Below are 24,593 nucleotides of genomic sequence, written 5' to 3' on the forward strand. Positions count from 1 at the left end.
TAAGGATACAAAAACCAAGATCAGTCTTCACCCTGATAGGCATGCTGCAGAACCTCTCGTCTCCCCTTTCCTTCCTCTCTCCACTGCCACCTCAGCTGCTACACAGGCTCCCTAAACCTCCTCATGTCCTGTCTCCCCTTATTCTATTCTTCCCGGCACTCTACAGCTCAAATAATTTTTCTAAAGCATACTTCCAACTCACCCTCATTAGAAATGGTCATCCATTAGCTATTGAAATTAAGGAACACCTATCCCAGTATTCAACCTCAACCAAATGTCCTTTCCATCCCCTTTTCCAATGCCTCCCTTCTCGATGTATAGATCTTGCCACTTAGATGAGATCTTCTCTTGGGTCCCTGCTCTCTTTTAAACCTCTGGAGTGCTCTGTATCTCTTCTGTGGCACCTGTTTTACTCTGCTTTCTTTTGTTAAATGTGTCTAGTTCCTCCCACTCAGCCCATCGGTGTTAACATTTTTGAGACCAGAATTGTACCTTGTTTACAATTTTTTTTTTTTTTTTGAGATGGAGTCTTGCTCTGTCATCCAGGCTGAGGTACAGTGGCATGATCTCGGCTCACTGCAACCTCTGCCTCACAGGTTCAAGCAATTCTCCTGCCTCAGCCTCCAGAGTAGCTGGGATTACAGGTGTGTGCCACCACACCTGGCTAATTTTTGTATTTTTAGTACAGACAGGGTTTCACCATGTTGGCCAGGCTGGTCTCGAACTCCTGACCTCGTGATCCGTCCACCTCAGCCTCACAAAGTGCTGGGATTACAAGCATGAGCCTCCGTGCCCAGCCCCTCTTGTTCACATTTTATTCACTTCAGCACAAAGTACATCAGTACATGTATGTTAGGTACTCAAAAAAAGATATATGCACAATATAATAATGCAAAATTAAATGGAGTCCAGTTTTGGACTTATTTTTTATTACATACTCACTTCCTGAGGAGGCATACTACATGATTACAACAGCAACACTCAAAGTAGCTAGCTCAAGTATGGTTCACACTCAGATTGTGTATAATTTTGTTAATATTTTTTAAATCCTAAAATCTGGCTCATTGATGTCACTTTCCTGAAATGTCCTGCGTGCTCTAGAATGCTTGTCTCTTCTTTAACAATTTTTTTAAAAATTAAGCTTGTTATCTACATGAATCCCAGATCAATTCTGGCTGTGCTTGTACCTGGTAATTTGTTTGTATAAATTGGGTATTAGTCTTATTCACTTATTAAATTGGGTATTAGTCTTATTCGCTGACATACAGCTTTTCAGCATCCAGAGTAAGGTTTCTCCATTCATTAAGTAGAAGTGACATTGTCTCCACATTGTCAGCAGGTAGTGTGTGTTGTACATATGTCTGGAGAGACACACTGTGTGGCTTACTATCACACAGGCATAAGTCATGGCTCAAAAAATTTCTAACAAAAGAAATGAGGAGCACAGGGTAAAATTGAGATGAAATGAACATGTCATTAACCCTCTCACCTCTTTTCCCATTATGCTTTGTGAAATTAATCAGTGAATAATTCCTAGAGCTCTGGAACCTGGAACTCTCAGTGAAGGAAGGCAATAGGACACAATTAACACCCTGATTTTATTTTTTTAATAGCTTACACTACAGGAGGAAATGTCTAACAGAGTATTTAAATTCAGCATAAAATCCTAGCAACCACAATTTTAATTGCATACTAACTGCAAAAATATTTCTTTCATTGTCTAAATAAAAGGAAGGCTATAATACGTGCTGTCTGCTTATTTCAGGACTCAGGTATTAATCTTTAAGAATCTTTGCTAGGATGAAAGCCTCTTTCTCCAGCAAATGCATCTTGAGACCAGGACTTAATCTTTTAAAATCCTAACTCTCGTTTTGATCTATGTTAAGACTTCTATCCCTGACATAAAAGCACCTTGAACGATTTCAGACACAAGAATTTCAGGAATTTTTTATTAGTAACTCAAAAACACTACCTTTTAAAAGTCACAAAAACGAAAAGCTACCTTTGTCTGCAACACATAAACACACATGTAAAAAAAACGCACAATATGAAATTTGATTACTCAACAGCAAGTCATCACAAATGCAAGCAAAGATTGGGTTGCTGTTTCCATAGACATGACTTTAAGTGGTTCAGTTCTTCTGGGAATTTAACCAAAAATCCCCAGCAGCAGCAGAAAATCATCAGCAAAAATTCTGTAACATATGGCAACTGCCAACAAATCAATGAGAAACGAAAAAAAAAAAGCTTTCATTTTCTTTTCCTTTTTCATAAGAGGAATACCGTCACATTGAGCTGTTTGAAGTATACAGATTTTGCTGCACACTCTGCATGTAACTCAAAACTAAATAATACCAGGTTGCTTCATTCTTACATTAAAAGGGCTGTTGGTATCCAGCCAGGCTCTACAGCACATGCAATCCTGGAATGACATTTAGCCAGGAACAAGGACTGTTGCATCTTCCCATGACTCTCTGGCTATGGTCCTAAAAGAAAACTCTCAAGCTCCAGGGTTATCTCTTGGGAAAGAATGCAAATGGGATTTTATTCTCTAGTATGTTTTTGAAGCTATGCTCATCTTGGGGTGTGTGTGTGTGTGTGTGTGTGTGTGTGAAATTTTTTTTACTTCTACTTATGACCCAATGATTAAAGTAAGTGTTTGTCGGAGAAAAATAATAGATGCAGTACTTTTTATTATTTTCTTTAGTTCCACCAGTCCTATATCTGGAAGTCTCTTCTAAGTATCAAGGTAGAGGTCATCTAGTTCAAGATACTTAAAATTATCTCTTCAGTATATCTTTTCAAGAACAAGAAGGCAATCAATAGTCAATGAAAATGTTTGTCTCAGAATGAGTAAACAACTCCAGTGATAAGAAATGCATTACTTTCCAAGGAACCCATTCTATTTTGAACAGCTCACATCAAAAAAAAGTTTTTATGCTGAGCTTCAATCTATCTCCTTTTGCCTTGCACCATTGAACTCAATTTTGTGTTTCCAAGGAGATACAATGAAGCTCAATACTTTGTCCAAATGACAGCACCTCACAAACCTGAGGGTGGGTTCAGACTACTCTTCCTCACAGTCTAATCTTTAGTCCTCTCCATTCCTCAGTGACAAGGCTTCTTTTCTCCTCCCTATGCTACTCATTCACCTCTAGAAATAGGTTGGTTTGCCAATGACTTGATTCACTCCAGTCCTTCTAATGTAAAATAGACAGATGGCCTAAGAGGGGAGGGGTATAAGAAAAATGCCATCAAGGCCAGGCAAGTCTGTGTAAAGCATCTTAAGGTAAGGCCTCAGAGAGTGGTGACAACTGTTGTAACCTAGAAAATTAGTTACCAGGTTGAGTATTCAAATGTACATACTTTTAAAATACTATACACACACACACACACACACACACAAAACTTGGTCTGCAGTTGTGATCCTTGGCCAAATTACTCTGGTACCAAAAATTAAATTAGCAGGGTACCCATCTGAAATTTGTGAACTTAAAGAAACATTCCCTGACTAGGCTAGAGGAGAGGGGAGAACAGTCATCTGTGTCATTAGATACTCTGGCAAGTGATTATGGGAATTTAGCAAGTCAACTTTCTCTCAATGGCACACCAAAAATATACAAACCAAACTCATCATTCTTTAACTGCTCAGTATCTTCCATCAGGTAACCGTGTTTTACAGCAGAATGAATAGCGCACAATCAGAAAAGACGCGTCATGATTGAACAGTAATAAAAACAAGCTAGTCCTGAATAAACGATAAGGACTAGTTAGCTATCAGAGCATTTTTTTAAACCTCATATTATCAACTTCATCACACAATTAATTATTTCCTTTGTTAAGACGTAAAATGTTTTTTGAACGCATAAGTTGTGCTCTCCTTTATATATAAAGGTTCTAATGCTGCACAAAGTGCGTGCAAATTGTCTGTCTTCCCATTAACCACACAGGAGCATTCAGGAGACGATGGGCTAAGAATTAGGTACTGTCTGTGGCACAGCCCAGGGAAAGTGGCTGCTCCAAACTCATTTTGAACTATCAAGGTGATGTTATGAACACAAGACTACAAAATCCTGACTTAACCACCACAAGCTCCAGTGCATGGGACGTGGGACCAAAAACAAAGAGGCAAGTTTTTTCTCCAATGGGTGGAAAAGTATCATTATTTTATGATCACATGTCTTAGAGTTCTGAAGCAGTTGGTTAGTGACACTTATAGCAAGTAATTAGTGGCCTAGTAGCTGGAGTTGTCCACATGCAAACTCCTCTACAAAGCAACATCTGGGCATAGCCCCACTTGACTAAGTATTGAATCACCGTGCATGAGTTTAACCATTCTTGTTACAAATTAATATCAGAGTTCCATACACACACAAATACTCACTCTCTAACAAAGAAAAAAGAATTTCTTGGTTTACCTTTGTCCATGATCTTTGATCCAGCAGGCTTATCCGGGACAATAAGATGGTCATGATTGCTACTCAATGAAGAAGTATCATCACTAGATAAAGAGTTCAAAAATCCACTTTCTGATGTGACAAAGCTGTTTTCCGGGGCCTTGTAGCTGCCTGCCTCTGAGGGTGCAGGTGAATGAACTTGTACAGCAAACGTTATTGGTTGTCCCTCATCTTCAGCAGCAGATGAACTGTTAACTGTGTCAGGCAAGGATTGTCTCTCTTTAGATAAGGAGGAAGGAAAACTGCTGGGTGTCTTCATTGCATTTTCCAGGGAAGAGAAAGAACACGATGTTCCACTCAGGCTGGGTGAGGATGAAGATGCCTGCTGTGCAGCCTATTTTTTTCACAAATAAAACCAAAAAAAAAGAATAAAAGACATCATGATTAAACCATCATTCTTTACCTTTCATTTTCAATCACAGTGTCCCCGTGTTATTTCAAAAAGTGACCAATAATAAAACAGTCAAAAGGTAAAGGCATGATATTTATTTCTGCTTGACACACACTAGGATTTCATTCTCCAAAACTGATTTATATAACTTTACATTCACTGTTCTAGGATCTGAAAAAAATCTCCTTACCATGATTTGTCCTATTCTTCAACACTCCCCAGAAACTTAAAAGACCTCTTTTGGGAATCCTTCAGAATACTGCATTACACTTTGAGCAAAATATAATTTGCAATCTATCACTTAATTCACACTGATGGAACCAGAAAGGTAATTATGAAAAAGGAGAGGCTGGGTGCGATGGCTCATGCCTGTAATCCCAGCACTTTAGAAGGCTGAGAGGGGCAGATCACCTGAGGCCGGGAGTTCGAGACCACCCCGGCCAACATGTTGAAACCCCATCTCTACTAAAAATACAAAAATTAGCCTGGCGTGGTGGGACGTGCCTATAGTCCCAGCTATTCAGGAGGCTGAGGCAGGAGAATCACTTGAACCTGGGAGGCAGAGATTGCAGCAAGCTAAGATCATGCCACTGCACTCCAGTCCGGGTGACAGAGCAAGACGCTGCCTCCAAAAAAGAAAAAGAGAACAAAAGCTGGAGCCATTCCAGAAACAAAATACGAACTTAAACCCTTGAACATCACTCACATATTCCTTAGTGCATTAAAAGCCTTGGCGACATTTTCATCAGTACAGAGAGAAAACATCAAAGCAACATCACCAATGATATGGTTGGCTCTGTGTCCCTACCCAAATCTCACCTCAAACTGTAATCCCCACATGTTGAGGGAGGGACCTGATGGGAGGTGACTGGATCATGGGGGTGGTTTCCCCCATGCTGTTCTCATGATAGTGAGTGAGTTCTCATGAGATCTGGTGGTTTAAGAGTATTTCGTAGTTCCCACCTCACTCACTCTTTCTCCTGCCACCACGTAAGATGTGCCTTGTTTCCCCTTTGCCTTCCTCCATAATTATAAGTTTCCTGAGGCCTCCTCAGCCATGTGGAACTGTGAGTCAATTAAAATCTCTTTTCTTTATAAATTACCCAGTCTCAGGTAGTTCTTTACAGCAGTGTGAAAATTGGCTAATATAACCAACAAGGATACTCTTGGAAAGAACTTGATTTATTCTGAGATTTTTGTCTTTGCTACATTCTGATGCTGAAATATATGCCTTCTTTTAAAAAAAAAAATGGTTACAGTACATATAAGCCTTTGTCTCTTTGGAGTTTTCTTTTTTTAATGTCCTGTGTAGCAAAATAAAGATTCAGCAACTCTATCTTGTTCCTCCATTTTTAATTTTATTGACCAATAAAATCCAAAATCTAGACTCCAGTGCTCTGTGGATCACCCTATATCTCCAACAGCAGATAAGACAGAGAAGGCATTTTATGGTTCAGTTGCATTACATCATCCTATTGGACATGCCTGTCAACGTCAAGCATTCAAAACTCCAAGGAAGGCCAGGCACAGTGGCTCATGCCTGTAATCCCAGCACTTTGGGAGGCCAAGACGGGCAGATCTGTTGAGGCCAGAAGTTCAAGACCAGCCTGGCCAACATGGTGAAACCCCGTCTCTACTAAAATTACAATAATTAGCCAGGCGTGGTGGCTCATGCCTGTAATCCCAGCTACTTGGGAGGCTAAGGCAGGAGAATCACTTGAACTCAGGAAGCGGAAGTTGCAGTAAGCCAAGATCACATGATTGTACTCCAGCCTGGGCAACAGAGTGAGACTCCATCTCAAAAAAAACAAAAACAAACAAAAGAACTCCAAAGCAGTGTCAGGAAGGTTGATAGAGAGAGGAAGCCAAAGAGCAAACTATGATTCTCCTCAAAAACCTCAGAATCATTGCAACTGATTCAGAAGAGTTGACTTTCTTCCGAATCAATATGGCCCCCAGGAAATTTGTAGATTCTGAGCTCTGAGTTTTGATGGGAGAAGCCAATATTTACCCAATGTGTGCCCAATTAGCTCCATGCTAGACATGGATTGTCAGATAATCAAGAAATACACTTTTAAGTAGCATGACATCAAAATCTCTAGTTAAGATACTAACTAATCACACATATCTTCTCAATAATCATATAGTGGAACAGACATAAAAAAAAAATCCATTCAGGAATATGTCAAGTATCTTGTAAACTGGTTACCTTACATCCCTTAGATCTTTAATAACCAAGAGATCAAAGATCTGTAATTTCAATAAAACCCTAGTTATCTAGAAGAGGAAATGCACTACCCCCAAATTGTCTAAATAAATGGCAAGAACAGTTTACTCATTAGCAGGATCTACAAAATAAATATTAACAAAAATATCCATTCTGGCCCAGTCCTGACACGTTCCCCTATTGTGAGCTATTTTAGTAAAACTCAACTTCTATATGATCAACTTCCTTTTTTGAAACAACACCAAACATGAGCTTTTCCTGTTACTCCTGCTGACTCTACTTTAAATTAGATTATAGCAAACTGGGCTGTTTGAACAAGAGACCATGTACACAGGTGCTACAGCACTGTCTGTGAGGTTTTTTGAACCTCAGAACTCTGCAAAGTATCAAGACCTGTTAAATGAGCATCAGAAGGATCTGTGAAGTATCATCCTGTTTGTGGTGCTACTCAAACACAGTGCAAATGCTCTCTCAATCCATTTTCTCTAGGCATCAGGCACCACTTATAAATTTCACTTTTAAATGGAGAAAAGATGAATGAGGGGAAAAAAAGAAAGAGAGAGAAAGAAGAAATAAGAAGACCTGGAGAAGAGGAAAAGGAAAATGAGAAAGCGACTATATGCTCGGGTCGGGGGAGTTTTCATTGGAAAAGAGATTGATAAAATATAAATCAAAGTGAACCTGGAGTTTCAATTCCAAGGATTCAGTATGAAAACACACTTTATAGACCGTGTAGTGCTAAGGCATGGTTCATTATTTCTAACATTATGGAGAAACCAATAGCCAACATCAAGCGTAGAAGTCTTAGCTCAGTGCCTTCTGTGAACCATCTGTGCGATATACTCATAAAGCTCCCCAATGAAGATCACATGAAGAAAAAGGCAGTGCTAGTCTCTCCTCTCCACCCCACCTCTATTGGTAAATACGAGCCCATCCTTCATGTGTCTGTTCAAACACCAAATCCTCCAGGAAGCCTTCTCTGATAGTCTCAGAGCCAGGTAGGTGCTTTGCCTGGTGTTTCTGGGCTTATTTCTATCATAATAGATGGAATGTCATTTTGTGTATCAACTTACACAGTTGTCCCTTGAACAGTAGGGATTCAAACTGCACAGGTCCACTTAAGCACAGATATTTTTCCAATAAATACAGTCGGCCCTCTGTGTCCATGGATTCCAAATCCACAACCAAATGGGGATGAAAACAGCATTTGCGGGATGCAGGATGAGAAACTCGAGGATACAGAAAGCTGACTTTTCGTGTAGGTGGGTTCTGCAGGATCCACTGTGGGACTTGAGTATGCACAGACTTTGGTCTCCATGGGGTTCCTGAAACTAAACCCCCACAGATACCAAGGGGCGACTGGATTGCAACTACTGATTGACTGTTCATCTTTTTGATGAGCTACCTGAGAACAGGCCGGTTTTAATCATTTTTTGCACCTCCATTTTTTGCCTCTTGTTTGACACATAATTGGTAACAAAGTAATGACAAAGAATTGGCCAGAATCAGCTTTGTGAAGAAAAGCACCCCAGAGTTATTCAGCCTCGGGGGGAGAAGCTCCCTGAAATCCTCCATAAAGTTGCTGAGTGATTTATCCAAATCCCAGGATCAAGGGGTTATCGATGCCAATTACAATGCAAATAGCCTGACAAAATGTTCTCATAAGCTCAAATGAAAGTATTATTTTATTTAGTTAGTGATTAATAATTGTATGTGGTTTCATTTCTTTCAGAACACTTAGGTATTAAGTATTTTACATTTAAATGAGGAAATTAAAGACATTTCAAAAATCTTAGTTCTAGTTAAGAGACCACATTAAAAATTAATTACATTAAAATTTACATTACATTACATTAAAAATTAATTACATTACATTACATTAAAAATTACATTAAAAATTAATATTGATTTTTCCTATTGTCTGTATAGGATAGTTTTAATTCTTGAAGAAGCTTCATTCAAATGTTAGCCCTAAAATCTTTTTCTTGGAATTGTTTTTCAAACACAAGTTCGACATGGTAAAAAAATAGTTCAAAATGGCCACCCAAAGCCTATAATTAGGCAGAAGTGAGTAAGCATAGAAATCTTAAGGAGTCAAAGTACATGGAAACAAAAAAGTCCAAACAAAACAAAACCAAAATGAGAAGAAAGGAAGAAAAGTACACAGCTTCCCTTTCCTTATATTGGCCATATTAGCAAAAACAAAAAATAAACCAGTCAATTGTTGTTAAGCCCCAGAAGTATCATGTTTGTATTTCTCCTATATGCCAGGAGAAGCATTACCCTAAATACCAAAAGACCTTGTAATAGTATACTCCTTCTCTGCCACTGACCTTCCACATGACCTTGGGCAATGTGGTGACCGAAGATCTACTCATCACTGTGATCCTTAGTATCCAAGTGACCTTGAAGAAGTCATTTTACCTCCAAGTACCATTCTACTGGCTTCCTGCCTTATCACTACTCCCCACCCCACCCCAGTCCATCCTCCAAACCACAGATAGAGTATTGCTAACACATACAAAAAGTTCACAATATTCCTCCGCAGAAAACCCTCTCGTAACTGCCCATCTTAAGTAGAATAATATCCATAGTCTTCATTAGAGCTCAGAAGGTCCACATGAACCCCTAAGGTCTCCTCTCCCTGCATCTCCTCCCTCCTTCTCCACTCCTTCCTAGCCACACTGGCCTTCTTTCTGTCCCATCAGCACATCTCTGGTCCCTCTTGCCAGAAAGGCTTCCCTGTGGATGTTGGGTGGACTGCCTCCTTCCCATTGCTTGGACCTCCACTGAAATATCACTTCTTCAGCAGGGTCTTCTGTGACACAGCAGACAGAGCAGTATCCTCTCCACCCTCAACCCCTGACCACTCTCCAGCCCATTGCCCTACTTCATCTTCTTCATAGCATTTGTCAGTCCTTGAAGTAATTTGTTTGAATTATTACTGCATTGTCCCTCTTCCTCAACACAGAACTCAAGATGCTCAAGGGAGAAGACACCATCTAGTTTAATTCAGCGTCCCTGTATTTTTTTTTTTTTTAATAAAAACAGCTTTACTAAAACACTGGCTAGGTGTGGTGGCTCATGCCTGTAATCCCAGCACTTCAGGAGGCCGAGGCAGGTGGATGACCTGAGGTCAGGAGTTCAAGACCAGCCTGGCCAACATGGTGAAACCACGTTTCTACTAAAAATACAAAAATTAACTGGGCATGGTGGTCCATGCCTGTAATCCCAGCTACTTGGGAGGCTGAGGCAGAAGAATCACTTGAACCCAGGAGGCGGAGGTTGCAGTGAGCCGAGATCGCACCACTGCACTCTAGCCTGGGCAACAAGAGCAATACTCTGTTTCAAAATAAAAACATACACACACTGAGAAACACATTAATTTATTATGTATTATTATTTAATTAGTTAGCTAACTAGTTAGTGTATATGTTGCTGAATATGAGTGGCTGTGTATTGCAGAAATATTTTAGAGGACAATGAATAAACTGCAATTAGGACAAGGTGCACATTTTCCATTTTTGTTTACCCCAGGCTGCCACTTAAAATCAAATGCTATCACATTTGATGATTCCTTCCTTTCTAACACATCATAAAGTTTTGTATCTCTATGCCTTTTCTTGTGTTCCTTCAACTAGGATTACAATAGCAGACACTTTAGGAACTTACCCAGATCCCCTTTTCCTGGCTCTGCTGCAGCCATCCCCAGCTGCTGCTAGGCCTGAAACTAATGGCTTACATCTGAGGCTTTCACTAGAGGATTACTTTGGCTATTAAGAGATGCCAGGAGACTTTATTCTCAAAAGCTCTTTATGGCACCCCCATATTGGTAACAGTCCCTGAAACATGGTAAATACACAAAAATATTTATCAGCTGCCTAACTCAAATTTATCAAGAGGGGCAAATGATATCCCATAAAGAATATTCTTCATGAAACATAAGCAGCTTGCAAATGCTACCTACGATAGCTATGTTTATTTCTCTGGAACCTGACTTCCTCATTTGTAAAACTCATACAAGATTTCTGTGAGAGTCAAATGAAATCATTCTTCTCAAAGCCATGCAAAAGCACCAGACAAGTGGAAAGTAGTGTATTTCTCATTCACATGAGAAAATATTTATGGAGCAAGAAATTTGTGGGGGTTGTGGATGAAGTCTCAGTAATGACTCACTCACCCATCCATCTGTCCATTAAATGTTTATTTAGGTTCAAATGTGTGCTAGGCAGAGTCATAAATGATGTGGGTAAACAAGAAGATATCAGGCACTGGCTCTGACTTTAAGAATGTAATAATTAGAGAAATAAACCAGTTATACAAAATCTGTAATCAAAAGCAGATTATGATAACAACATGAAAAAACTGTCAAAAAAAAAGAAATACTACAAGAATACAGAGAGTTCAGAAGAGGAAAGAATCACCCTGACCTAGAGGACTAGAGATGTTCTCATGAAGGAAGCTACATCCGAAGCTACCATTTTGAAAGACATTTAGAAGGTGGGATTGGGGTGGGAGTCGGGGGCAAGTGGTCCTGCAAGTGGGGAAACTTTATACCTACAGATGCAAGGGCATGAAAGTCTGGAACGCTTTTGGGAAACAGCAGGCCATTTGTTGGGCTGATGACAAAGGTAAAATCAGCAGCAAGACTGTAAAGGCAGTCTGAAGACAGCCCAAGGGCCTTGAATACCAAGCCAAAGACTCGGGAGGTAATTTAAGAAGCAATGGATTAGAGACTTAAATGTTAGACCTAATACCATAAAAACCCTAGAAGAAAACCTAGGTAATACCATTCAGGATATAGGCATGGGCAAGGACTTCATGTCTAAAACACCAAAAGCAATGGCAACAAAAGCAAAAATTGACAAATGGGATCTAATTAAACTAAAGAGCTTCTGCACAGCAAAAGAAATTACCATCACAGTGAACAGGCAACCTACAGAATGGGAGAAAATTTTTGCAATCTACTCATCTGACAAAGGGCTAATACCCAGAACCTACAAAGAACTCAAACAAATTTACAAGAAAAAAACAAACAACCCCATCAAAAAGTGGGCAAAGGATATGAACAGACATTTCTCAAAAGAAGACATTCATACAGCCAACAGACACATGAAAAAATGCTCATCATCACTCACCATCAGAGAAATGCAAATCAAAACCACAATGAGATACCATCTCACACCAGTTAGAATGGCAATCATTAAAAAGTCAGGAAACAATAGGTGCTGGAGAGGATGTGGAGAAACAGGAACACTTTTACACTGTTGATGGGATTGTAAACTAGTTCAACCATTATAGAAAACAGTATGGCAATTCCTCAAGGATCTCGAGCTAGAAGTACCATATGACCCAGCCATCCCATTACTGGGTGTATACCCAAAGGATTATAAATTATGCTGCTATAAAGACACAGGCACACATATGTTTATTGCGGCACTATTCACAATAGCAAAGACTTGGAATCAACCCAAATGTCCATCAGTGACAGACTGGATTAAGAAAATGTGGCACATATACACCATGGAATACTATGCAGCCACAAAAAAGGATGAGTTTGAGTCCTTTGTAGGGACATGGATGCAGCTGGAAACCATCATTCTTAGCAAACTATCACAAGAACAGAAAACCAAACACCGCATGTTCTCACTCATAGGTTGGAACTGAACAATGAGATCACTTGGACTCGGGAAGGGGAACATCACACACCGGGGCCTATCATGGGGAGGGGGAAGGGGGAGGGTTTGCATTGGGAGTTATACCTGCTGTAAATAATGAGTTGATGGGTGCTGACGAGTTGATGGGTGCAGCATACCAACATGGCACAAGTATATATATGTAACAAACCTGCACGTTATGCACATGTACCCTAGAACTTAAAGTATAATAAAAAAAAAAAAAGAAAGAAAAGAAAAAAAAAAGATGCAGTTCTGATCACATTGATTCACCTGCACAAAAGCTTCCAGTGAATTCTCATTGCTTCTTTTTTTTTTTTAATTATTATTGTACTTTAAGAGAGCCAAATCATGAATGAACTTCCATTCACAATTGCTTCAAAGAGAATAAAATACCTAGGAATCCAACTTACAAGGGATGTAAAGGTCCTCTTCAAGGAGAACTACAAACCACTGCTCAGTGAAATAAAAGAGGACACTAGCAAATGGAAGAACATACCATGCTCATGGATAGGAAGAATCAATATCGTGAAAATGGCCATACTGCCCAAGGTTATTTATAGATTCAATGCCATCCCCATCAAGCTACCAATGAGTTTCTTCACAGAATTGGAAACAACTGCTTTAAAGTTCATATGGAACCAAAAAAGAGCCCGCATTTCCAAGACAATCCTAAGTCAAAAGAACAAAGCTGGAGGCATCATGCTACCTGACTTCAAACTATACTACAAGGCTACAGTAACCAAAACAGCATGGTACTGGTACCAAAACAGAGATATAGACCTATGGAACAGAACAGAGTCCTCAGAAATAATACCACACATCTACAGCCATCTGATCTTTGATAAACCTGAGAAAAACAAGAAATGGGGAAAGGATTCCCTATTTAATAAATGGTGTTGGGAAAATTGGCTAGCCATAAGTAGAAAGCTGAAACTGGATCCTTTCCTTACTCCTTATATGAAAATTAATTCAAGATGGATTAGAGACTTAAATGTTAGACCTAATACCATAAAAACCCTAGAGGAAAATCTAGGTAATACCAGAACTGCATCTTAGGAAGACTAATTGGGAGGTGGTTTTTAGGAGGAGAGAGAGAGAGAGGGACTAGAGACAGGGAAAGAAAAATAGCCTGTTATTTCAATAACTCAGGCCAGGGCTGATGAGGGCCTCCACTAGGCAGTGGGAGCAGAAGGCAGGAGACTGGCGGGGGGACAGCCACCAGGCTGCGTGACTGACTGCCAGGAGAGCAGGCCGTGAAGATGAGCTGTTAAAGTCAGAGGCAAAAATATAAAGACAAATTTTAGCCAAGTCTTAAAATCAGTTAGATATTCAACCATATGGCTTACAATCATTTTTTGAATCTTGAGGAGAAAGGGTGAATTTTTTTCTCTACCTTTTTCACCCAGCTACCCACTTGCATTTCTGTTCTTTCATTTAGTACAGATACTGAATAATCAAATGACTTTGGTAGACAACTGTTCAAGATGTCTTGTTAAGATTAAATGTGAATTTCCAAAATTAATTTCACCTCTTTCTGTGTTTAAACTTTTGTTTTTTTTTTTTCTGTAAAGACGGGGTTTCATCATGTTGCCCAGGCTGGTCTTGAACTTTGGGGCTCAAGCCATACACCACCTCAGGCTGGTGAAAACTTTGACTTCCTCCTCTGTCGCTGCCCAAGGGCCACAGTTTGCAGGATTTATTTTTCCTTATTGCTTCTTTTGTTTATTTTAACTGATCTTTTCCCCTCATTTCAGTATTTAAAAAACTACCTCTGAAAAACATCAAAATGTGAAGATTGCTATGTTGAAATAATCTGCATAAGCTGCTGGAAGCTGGGATTATAAATATTTATCTCCTCTGTCTCATTTGATCTGCCTATTTGAAGGTCTACCTTCCAAATGGATTCAAAATCTAACCATTCCATTTCTCTGCCACCCCACTGCTATCCCCTGATGGAATCACCACCATCTTTCGCAATAGCTTACTGTATAACTCCCTCTTAGTTTTCTGATTCTATGCCAACCTCCCAGAGTCTTTTGCACAGAGCAGATTGAGGGCTCCATTTGAAATGGAAGTTGATTGCATCCCTCCTCTGCTCAAACCTTTCAAAGTCTGCCTAAACAACTCAGGTGTCAAAAGTCCTTAACTGGTCCATAGGCCCTCCACGACATGGCTACCACTATGCTTTGGCTTCATTTCCTACTACTCTCATCTTGGTTCACCCCGCTTCAGCCACAGAGGGCTCCCTGCAGTACTACACATCAAGGAGACCTTGACTCTCACTGTTCCCTTTGCTTGGAAAACTTTTCCCCCAAATATCCACTTGGCTGACTCTCACACCACCTTTCAAGGTTTTGCTCAGATCTTAGCTTTCAGTCGGGCCTGTCCTGGCTCCTCTATTCTTTGCCACAACCCAATATCTACCCCAGCACATCCTGGCTCATTGGAGTCCACTTCTCACATAGCATATATGTTCCTTATTATATGGATTGTTTATTAACAGTCTCCGTCAACTAGAAGTTTGGCTCCATGATGAACATGAATCACAGTCCACTTTATTCACTGATGTGTCCCAAGTATTTAGAACTCTGACTCTCAATAAATACTTGTTGAATGAATGAATATGCCCAGAAGCATAGACCAGGTTATCTCGTGATACTTTTTTAAAATTAAACTTGAAGGAAAAATACCTGGAGTAGATTTTTAGTGACTTTTATAGCTCTTAACTCACTTTGTAGCTTATAAAATTACCAGATTTGAAATGGAAAGTTGGTTCCTTTTTTGCTCTTTTGTGAAACTAAAGGAATCACAGATAATGATTTCTATAGATTGTCTTTCAGAGTGAAACTAAAAGTCTCGCATCTACTTGGAGCCCTTTCAGTAAGCCTGATAAAAGCTGCCCACTTGCAACTTCTTTGAGAATCAATGGATGTTCTTTCCACTATCACCCCTCTGAAGGCTTCAGAAGAAGAAGGAACATAACATAAAAACCTCTTCCTCACTCAGGGAAGATTTCCTGATATGTTATTATCTTGCGAAATGTCATTCAGCCCATTAGAAGCAGAAATCCAAACTGGTTTCATTGTTTATCTTGACTCTATAGCAATTAGAATGATTGGACCCTGAATTAAATATTTTCAAGATTTTTAATTTTTTGAGATAATTTTCCAAAATAGTATTATTTTATACTGTTGAGTTCATTAGAACAAAATGAAAGTTCATCACCCAAAATAATTTTTTTTTTTTTTTTTTTTTTTTTGAGGCGGAGTCTCGCTCTGTCGCCCGGACTGGAACGCAGTGGCCGGATCTCAGCTCACTGCAAGCTCCGCCTCCCGGGTTTACACCATTCTCCTGCCTCAGCCTCCCGAGTAGCTGGGACTACAGGCGCCCGCCACCTCGCCCGGCTAGTTTTTGTATTTTTAGTAGAGACGGGGTTTCACCGTGTTAGCCAGGATGGTCTTGATCTCCTCACCTCGTGATCCACCCGTCTCGGCTTCCCAAAGTGCTGGGATTACAGGCTTGAGCCACCGCGCCCGGCCCCAAAATAATTTTTTAACCAAAAACTTGGGAAAAAAAATATTTTTGCCCCTAAGCTTGTATACCTGAGTCATCGCTAGCCTATACTGTATTGGGCCAAACACTAGCTCAATTCGCTTTCTGGATAAAAGTTACGACTGAGTGCAGTGTCTCACACTTGTAATCCTAGCACTTTGGGAGGCCGAGGTGAGTGGATCGCTTGAGTTCAGGAGCCACAGACCAACCTAGGGAACATGGCAAAACCCCATCTCCACAAAAATTTAACCAGGTATGGTGGTGCACACCTGTAGTCCCAGCTACTCGGGAGGCCAAGGTGGGAGGATGACCTGAGCCAGGGGTGAGGCTGCAGTGAGTTGCAATCATGCCACTGCACTCCAGCCTGTGTGACAGACTGAGACTGTGTCTCAAAATAAAAAAAAAAAAGTTACTATATATATATTTTTAATTTCATCTGCTTAAATAAAAAGCCTAAATGTTAGTTTAACCAAGTGCCTTGCATGTCTGTTTTTCAGAAACAAGAGAAAACAAAAACAAAATCTGCCTGGGAAATATGTGAGCAGGAGGAACACATTCTGTTGCTAAGGGGAAAAAAAAATCTAACTGTTCAACATTTATCTGACTATTTCCAATATATTTCTTTAGAAAATGCTGGCATTAATGGCCTGCCAAAAAATGCTCAACTTAGAACTTCTAAAAAATAACACTTGATTGATGATTCAGAAAATTGAAAGATCCTTCTGAGTTCAGTGACCTAACTTACTGTCCTCATGAGTATCCCTTCATTTATTTGTTTTAAATCAAGTATTCCCTGAACTTCTATTGTGCATCAGGTTAGATTGTCATTACATAATGCAATTGAGCCATGATCCATCATCTAAGAAGGCAATTTGTTTGCCTGTATTTCACCAGGGAGAGTTCTAGAAGGCTCTCCATGATATGGCTACTCGGTTGCTTTTATTTCACCAGGGTGGGTTCTAGATGCCTGACAATGCTCGTAGCAAAGTAACCTGGGATACTAGTTTGCCATTATAAAACTGAAAGTGTCAGTATTTTACAACTAAATAATCATAAAAGAGGTATATTGGTGGGCACAGCGTGAGGGAGAATAAACGAGGAAAAAATGGAGGGAGAACAACTAAACATTTGCATGTCACAGGTTAAAATAGGAGAGTGACACAGAGGCAGACATAGAGACAAAGACAGAGACAGAGAGAAACTTAGCAAAAAGACATAATCCTCTCTTAAATCAACAAAAGGAACATTTTTTGAAGACCTATTCAATACAAAGTTGATAATGTCTTTAGAAGCATTAAAGGGTAATCTAACCGGAAAGTTGTCAAAAGCTGGGAAACATTGTAAGGTCTGACAATATCATTAAGTTTGAATGATATAAAGAAAATAAAAGCTTTTTCTAAAATCCAAAATTGATTTTTAAAAAGAAGAAGAATTACACTAGGGAGAAGCTACGAATATATTGAGAAAGAATAATATTATAAATGTAGTTCAAAAATTGTTCTAAATTTTACCATATTCAAAGTTTAATTGTATTTGTATCTTGCTTAATTTTGGCTAATCATATTTAACAGATATTTTAATAAACATTTATTCAATAAATATTTATGTCTTTTCTTGGCTGCTAGCCAAATAAATTAGAAAACTGACCACAATTCTCCACTGACAGTGTGAAAAAAACAGTAGAGGTCATTATTTAAACAATCAAAATAATACCTTAAATCCAGGAACTTGCAAAACACAATAAAGATAAAAACTATCATACTGAACAGAAATTCTGGCAGAAAAGGTCTGGTAAGTGAATGAGCTACTGTAAACTGTCAGAACCTGTCATCATTTGGGTCTACGATGGACAGTGTCATGGTTCAGTAGAAAGAGCAGGTCCTATAAAGCTAAACAGACTGGGATTCCCATCTCAGGCACTCACTGGACATCTGAACATGCCATTCAACATCTCTGAACCTCAGTTTCCTTAACCATGAAATGAAGACAGGAATATCTACTTTCTCATGACCTAGGATAGGAAACAATTTTTGAAACCAGGGGGAAAAAAAGGCTCTCACCACAATTAAAGTGATGGATAAATCTGACATGTTTTTCAAGAACATGTGTTTACAAACAGAAATTGTGGAACAGTTTTAAAAAGATTAAAAGTGAGATTTGGTGCAAAATTAATTGTGTGTTTTGCATTATTTTTCATGGCAAAAACCAGAATTACTTTTGCACCAACCTATAGCTGACAAAGGACTAATATATAGAATAATAAATTAAGAAATTCTATCATTCCTAAAGAAAAAGGAGGAGGAGGAAGCAGCTAAAAATGTAGGAAAGACTTAGACACTTCACAAAAGAGAAAGTTTTAATGGCTAACAAACATGAGAAGGTGTTTGGCCTCATTAAATGCAATGCATTAAATAAAATGCAAGTTAAATCATACTACTTCTCAGGGTTGCTTGGGGAATTAAGTTTATACATTGAAAGCACTTACATACATCCTCGTACATGGTTGGTGTAAAAACCATAAACCAACTTCCCCAATGATCATTGTATGACCCTTTCTCGAGGCCATTACCGTAATGCTAAGAGCACCCAAATAGGACGCAACTCTCCATAGACTTCACATGAATTAATAATGTGAACTTATTTTTGGTGCTTCCAAAGCTTAGAATCAAATTTGAATTCCTCTCTAGTGAATAGACAAATCACTCCGTGTGCACTTTTAATGCACTATCCCCACTCCCAACTTCCTGCTCTCTTTCTGGCTCTCCTTTTTTCTTTCTGCTGTTTTTTCATCCTAAGTTCGTTTTGCATTGCTATAGTACATGCACATAGGCAAGGCATTTAAATTCTTCCCGAGAAAAAGTAGGGCATAAATAAACACTGTCAAACAAGTCTTTGCAAGCACCGGCCTATCACCTAGAAGCCCTTTGCGTCCTCATGAATCCTCTGAGTACGGTACATCTTTGGGTCACACACAAATAAACCAAGTTTATCATACCAGTGGGTTGCTATGGAGAAGGCTCAAAATCAGCACCCTGAAAATTGCACTTGCTTATTGGCAGGTATCTTAATTTAGCCCATTCTAAAAATTTATCGGTCAAGCTACTTCCTACCCAATTGGAAGAAATGACATCCACACATCTGATCGATGACCAACAGACTACTTATGTCGGTACATACCGAAGACTGAGTCTGGGAAGCGTGAGGAGGGGGTGGTGTCTCTGCAGCTATTTCAGGATCTTCCTGTTCACTTTCACTGTAACATTCTATAACAAAAATGAAAATGCTTAATGCTTTAATGCTGTCATCACTTATTCCACAATGCAAGCAGAGGTTTATCTCCATCTGGCTATTGCAATTTTAATCCAATTCAGAAAGTTCATATCTAATGAACTACCTGGTAACTACCTGGTGCAAAGGAATTACATAAGAGGCAGAAACAAATGGCCAGTTCGGGGCTCCTGAGCTCAAAGAGCATCCAATATGCAGGAAGAAGACAAACAGTAGCTTGGGGAAAGTAAAATAATTCCTCAAAAGAGGTGTGAGTCATAATACCAATAGAGCACAAAATCAGTGGTAATTTTGATCACAGGAATCATAGTGAATTGAAACTGGCAGGATCACTAAACCATCAATGGTGCACAAATTGTGAAGGGAAGTCCCAGGCTGAGGGAGCAGGCTGGGCCAAGTACGTGGAGAACCCTACAGGATATGGCAGAAAACGAAGCTGGAAGGTGGTAGAGGCCATGTCATAGAAGGCCTTACATACCAGGACAAGGAGAAGTTTTGTGTGTAGTTTTGTACTAACTCACAATCTATAAATAGACAATGGGTGCTTATTTTATGGAAAAGAGGACCAAGAAAATGGTTAGGACACAACTGACTTCATGGGTATTGCATTGTACCCCTTTATTGTTTCAAATGAAGTTACCACTTTCCCATTTCTAACTCACTCTAAGATTTTGTGATTTTGTATCAGAAGATATAACTCCCTACTTCCAATTCCCAAGCCCTTTTGGGGTCTGAGCATTTCAGAAAGACTATGAGTTTGGTGGCCCTGGCAGCTAAATCCTCCCTCTTCTGAACACCAAGGTGCAATTGCATCATTAAGAATTAGACTCCTGTAGTTTTTGAACCCTGAAAGCTACCAACTGAGCTAAAAATATGGCCTGTGTCCCAATATGACCTTCAGGTTCCTAGTACAATCTTAGGGTAATTAGTCTCAGCACACATCTGGTGGAAATATCAAAATATCAGGGAGGAAATAGTGGAATGAAAGTCATCTGACCAGCTCATGACGAGATCATGTCTATGAGTAAGAATTCCACAAGTGGAGCAATTAAACATTTGCATCAGCGACTGTTTGAGATGTCATGAAGCACACAGCTGCCGGAGTGTGGGTGAAGTGTGGAAAGCATTCATAGCCAGCATGGGAAGCTCTATTCCATGTTGGTGAGTCTGTGTGAATATGTCTGTCTCCACATATTCTCAGATCATTTTAAATGCCAAAGCATGTTTCCTCAGGATCAGACTATACATAGAACTTAACATTGTTTTTTCACCCTGTTTCAACCTATTCTAATATTCTTGCTAAATTTTCAGAAATTTAAAATAGAACATACCTTCATCCTTTGTAGTGGATTCCTGATGGATTATAGCCAATCCAAGTTTATTTAACCACCTAAAATTAAATAGAGAGCAAATGTTGACCAAAGAGATTAGCCCCCCACCCATTCACCTTCCCCCAGACTTTGTTATGAACTTAGGTAATAATTCTACCATCAGTCTGCACATTTCCAGAAACATCATAAGTTTGTGCCATCGAAACCTAAGGCCTCTGGTTTCACAATACTTTCCATACTCAAGGTATCTTTTGTAAGGTAAGATGTGAGGTGGCCCATTACTCAGTTGGTTAATGATGGCAGCTAAATTAGGTATTCCAAATACATGAACAAATACATCTTCTGTAATTGTGCATTTGAAATTTTTAGCAAGCATCAAATCCTTTATCACTGGATTTAGTAACTTGGCTATTAAAGTTATTGGGTGTTACTCTTAATAATGTCTTAATAATGTCAGTTTATTTTAGAAAAAATTTAGAAAAAGATCATCCATGTTTAATCCAGGAATATTTTTATGTCAATCAGTAAAAAAAATCTGGCTAGAATTTGACAGATATTTTTAAACTAGAAAAAATGTTAATTCCTTGAAGAATTTTATGTAACGTAAAAACTGAAAATGTCCTATTTATCATTTTACTGGCAATGAATTCCAATTAAACATCAATAACAAAAACAGAACGAGACAGAAACTCAAACTTGGCTTATCACTGCAGACCACTGTAGTTCCTTCTCAAGGGTTTACTTAGGAAGATATCTTGAAACACAAATTTTTAAAAGATGGAACACAAAGTGTATCTATGACATATACTCCTAACTCTATTATCTTCCACTTACTGGGGAAGATCTTGTTTATTTCTGTACTTACTTTGAGACAGTGAAAATCCATGCTACGCATTTATCAATTCATCTATGCTTTTGATGTCTTCTAGTCTCGCACTGGGCCATGAACAAGCCATGAACAATTCAGCATGCTACAGTTGCACTAAGCCATAAATATTGCACCTTCCCACCTGTGTAACTGTCAGATAATTAGGAATCCTTATGCAACCCTCAACCTGCCATGGTCTTGTTGTACCTGTTATTTTTTAACAGAAAATATATAATAAATTCAATGCCAGGCGCAGTGGCTCATGCCTCCCAGCACTTCAGGAGGTCAAGGTGGGCGGATCACCTGGGCTCCAAAGTTCAAGACCAGCCTGACCAACATGGAGAAACCCCGTTGCTACTTAAAAAAAATACAAAATTAGGTGGGTGTGGTGGCAGGTGCCTGTAATCTCAGCTACTTGGCAGTCTGAGGCAGGAGAATCGCTTGTACCTGAGCCAAGATCACACCATTGCACTCCAGCCTGCACAACAAGAGTGAAACTCCATCTCAATGAATGAATGAATGAATGAATAAATAAATAAATAAATAAATAAATAAATAAACAAACAAACAAAATAGGAGTTTCTAAAGAACAAAGATGAGCTCCAACCTTTGTTAAGAAATCACCTTCAGCACCATAATAATCACAAACTCCTTAGTAGCCACTTAAAATTGGACCAATAAAGAGCCCAGATATGCAATAGGAACCCAAAAATGTATATCAAGTCTCAATAGGATAACAGGCAAAATAAGGGAACAGAAATTTACAGGAAAAATCAAATAGCTAGACAACATGTGAAAAAAACTTTTCTCAGCCTCAATAGTATTTTGAGAATGCATACTCAAACACAAGAAAATATTTTCACCACTAGATTGGAAAAAAATTAAAAATATTATTGATTTCAAGTATTTAGCAGGAAACAGAAAAAGAAGCATTGTCACCTTTTATTGAATTAAACATGAAAACTGATACAGCCAATTCTGAGAAGGCAATTCAATGGTAATATTACAAATTTAAATATCCATTCCCTTCACCCAACAATTCCAATCATAAATATCAATCCTACAAAAACACACTTTCATATACACAAACAAATGTGGCAGACTGTTCACTGCCAACAAGGCTTGCAATGGCAAAAAAAAAAAAAAAACATTAATAAGAAAATGGATAAATTATTTATTCTATCAACACTGATTCTATCAATTTCCTGTTATAATGAAGCTAATGAGTGGACTAAGACGGGGGTAGGGGGTGTTGGTAATGACTTGGAAAAATATATGAACAAATATATGTACAAATTCATCTTTTGTAATCGTGCTTTCGAAATTACAAATTTCCAAATTTGTAATAGAAATGTGTATAAAATGGAAAGCCCTAATATGCTCTTAATTGAGAAGATCAAGCATACAACAGTATGTTTAGCCTGATCCACTGTACTTCAGAGACTATATATTTTTGTATGTGCATGAATTGGTATGCATAGAAAAGGGTCAGGAAGAATATAATCTTACTGTTAAAAGTGGATGGCTGGGTGCAGTGGCTCACACCTATAATCCCAGCACTTTGGGAGGCTGAGGCAGGTGGATCATGAGGTCAGGACTTAGAGACCAGCCTGACCAACATATTGAAACCCTGTCTCTACTAAAAATACGAAAAATAGCCAGGCCTGATGGCACGCACCTATAATCCCAGCTACTTGGGAGGCTGAGGCAGGAGAATCGCTTGAACCCAGGAGGCAGAGGTTGCAGTGAGCTGAGATTGCACCACTGCACTCCAGCCAGGGCAGCAGAGCGAAACTCCATCTCAAAAAAAAAAAAAAAAAGAAAAAAAAGTGGATAACCCTCTTCTTCCCCTAAGTGGCCTGAGGTGATCTGTGAAAATGGTTTGCAATTCACTTGACCCAGAAAACTCCATAAAACCATGCAAATCAAGAGGTTCAAATCTTTGTGTTCACTTTAAGAACACCTGTGAAATTCCCTAGGCTATCAAAGGTATGCATATATGAAAAGCCACCAAGTTATCTGAAAGATGTCACTTTACAGAAACAATGTGTACCATTCCAACCCTCCAAGGGTGGAGTTGGTAGGTGTGCACAGGCCGAACAACAGGGCTGGACACAGGGCTGGTGGCCCAACAAGAATGCTCAATTTTTCCTGCACATGTTTACAAGTGCAGAGAGTAATGCTGAATTCAAGGGTTTAGATGTAGATTCTCTGGTCATTGACATCCAAGTGAATGAAACACCCAAGATGGGCCACTGTACTTTCAGAGCTCATGGTCGGATGAATTTATATGTGAGCTCCGTCTGCCACATGGAGATGATCCTCGCTGGAAAGGAAGACATTGTTCCTAAACCACAAGAGATGGCTGCATGGGGGGAAAAAAAGTGTCCCATAAGACACTGAAGAAACAAAAACTCACAGCACGAGCATCGATCCTGCATAAAATAAATGCAAATGAAAGCAAAAAGAAAAAAAGTGGTTATCCCTAAGGAGAGTAGTTGAATTAGAAAGTGAGGTGAGGATATAGGAAGTCTTTTGCTTTGTCTAACAAGAATACATTTTATGTATTATTAACTAAAATAAGCATTTAAAAGTTCATTTTTAAAAACTGACCAGGCAAAACACAACACATTTCATGGTTCACTTTTAAAAACACCAGAATAACAATTTTTAGCTTATACGTTAGTTCATAATTGTGTAAGTTGATTCTCCCCCACCCCCAAAAAGCAACTAAAAGTGAAATAGGCAAAATATTCTTTAAAGAGACAAAAAAAAATAGTTTTCACTTGAGTGTCTGAAAT

General features: G+C 39.0%; 1 protein-coding gene across 5 annotated transcripts in view; it reads right to left on the reverse strand.

Annotated features, from left to right (window-relative positions):
• The window catches only part of IPCEF1 (interaction protein for cytohesin exchange factors 1), a 206,888-nt gene that overhangs the window by 37,276 nt on the left and 145,019 nt on the right, over positions 1 to 24,593 (reverse strand). For all 5 annotated transcript variants that reach the window (XM_030928346.1, XM_010357563.2, XM_030928347.1 and 2 more), the window contains 3 exons: positions 20,925 to 20,983; positions 19,483 to 19,568; positions 4,419 to 4,791 (listed from right to left, as the gene is read on the reverse strand). In XM_030928346.1, the coding sequence (XP_030784206.1) occupies positions 4,419 to 4,791; positions 19,483 to 19,568; positions 20,925 to 20,983 (518 nt within the window). The remainder of the gene's footprint in view (positions 1 to 4,418; positions 4,792 to 19,482; positions 19,569 to 20,924; positions 20,984 to 24,593) is intronic.

Source organism: Rhinopithecus roxellana, chromosome 4, assembly GCF_007565055.1.
Source record: "Rhinopithecus roxellana isolate Shanxi Qingling chromosome 4, ASM756505v1, whole genome shotgun sequence".
NCBI classification, from domain to species: domain Eukaryota; kingdom Metazoa; phylum Chordata; class Mammalia; order Primates; family Cercopithecidae; genus Rhinopithecus; species Rhinopithecus roxellana.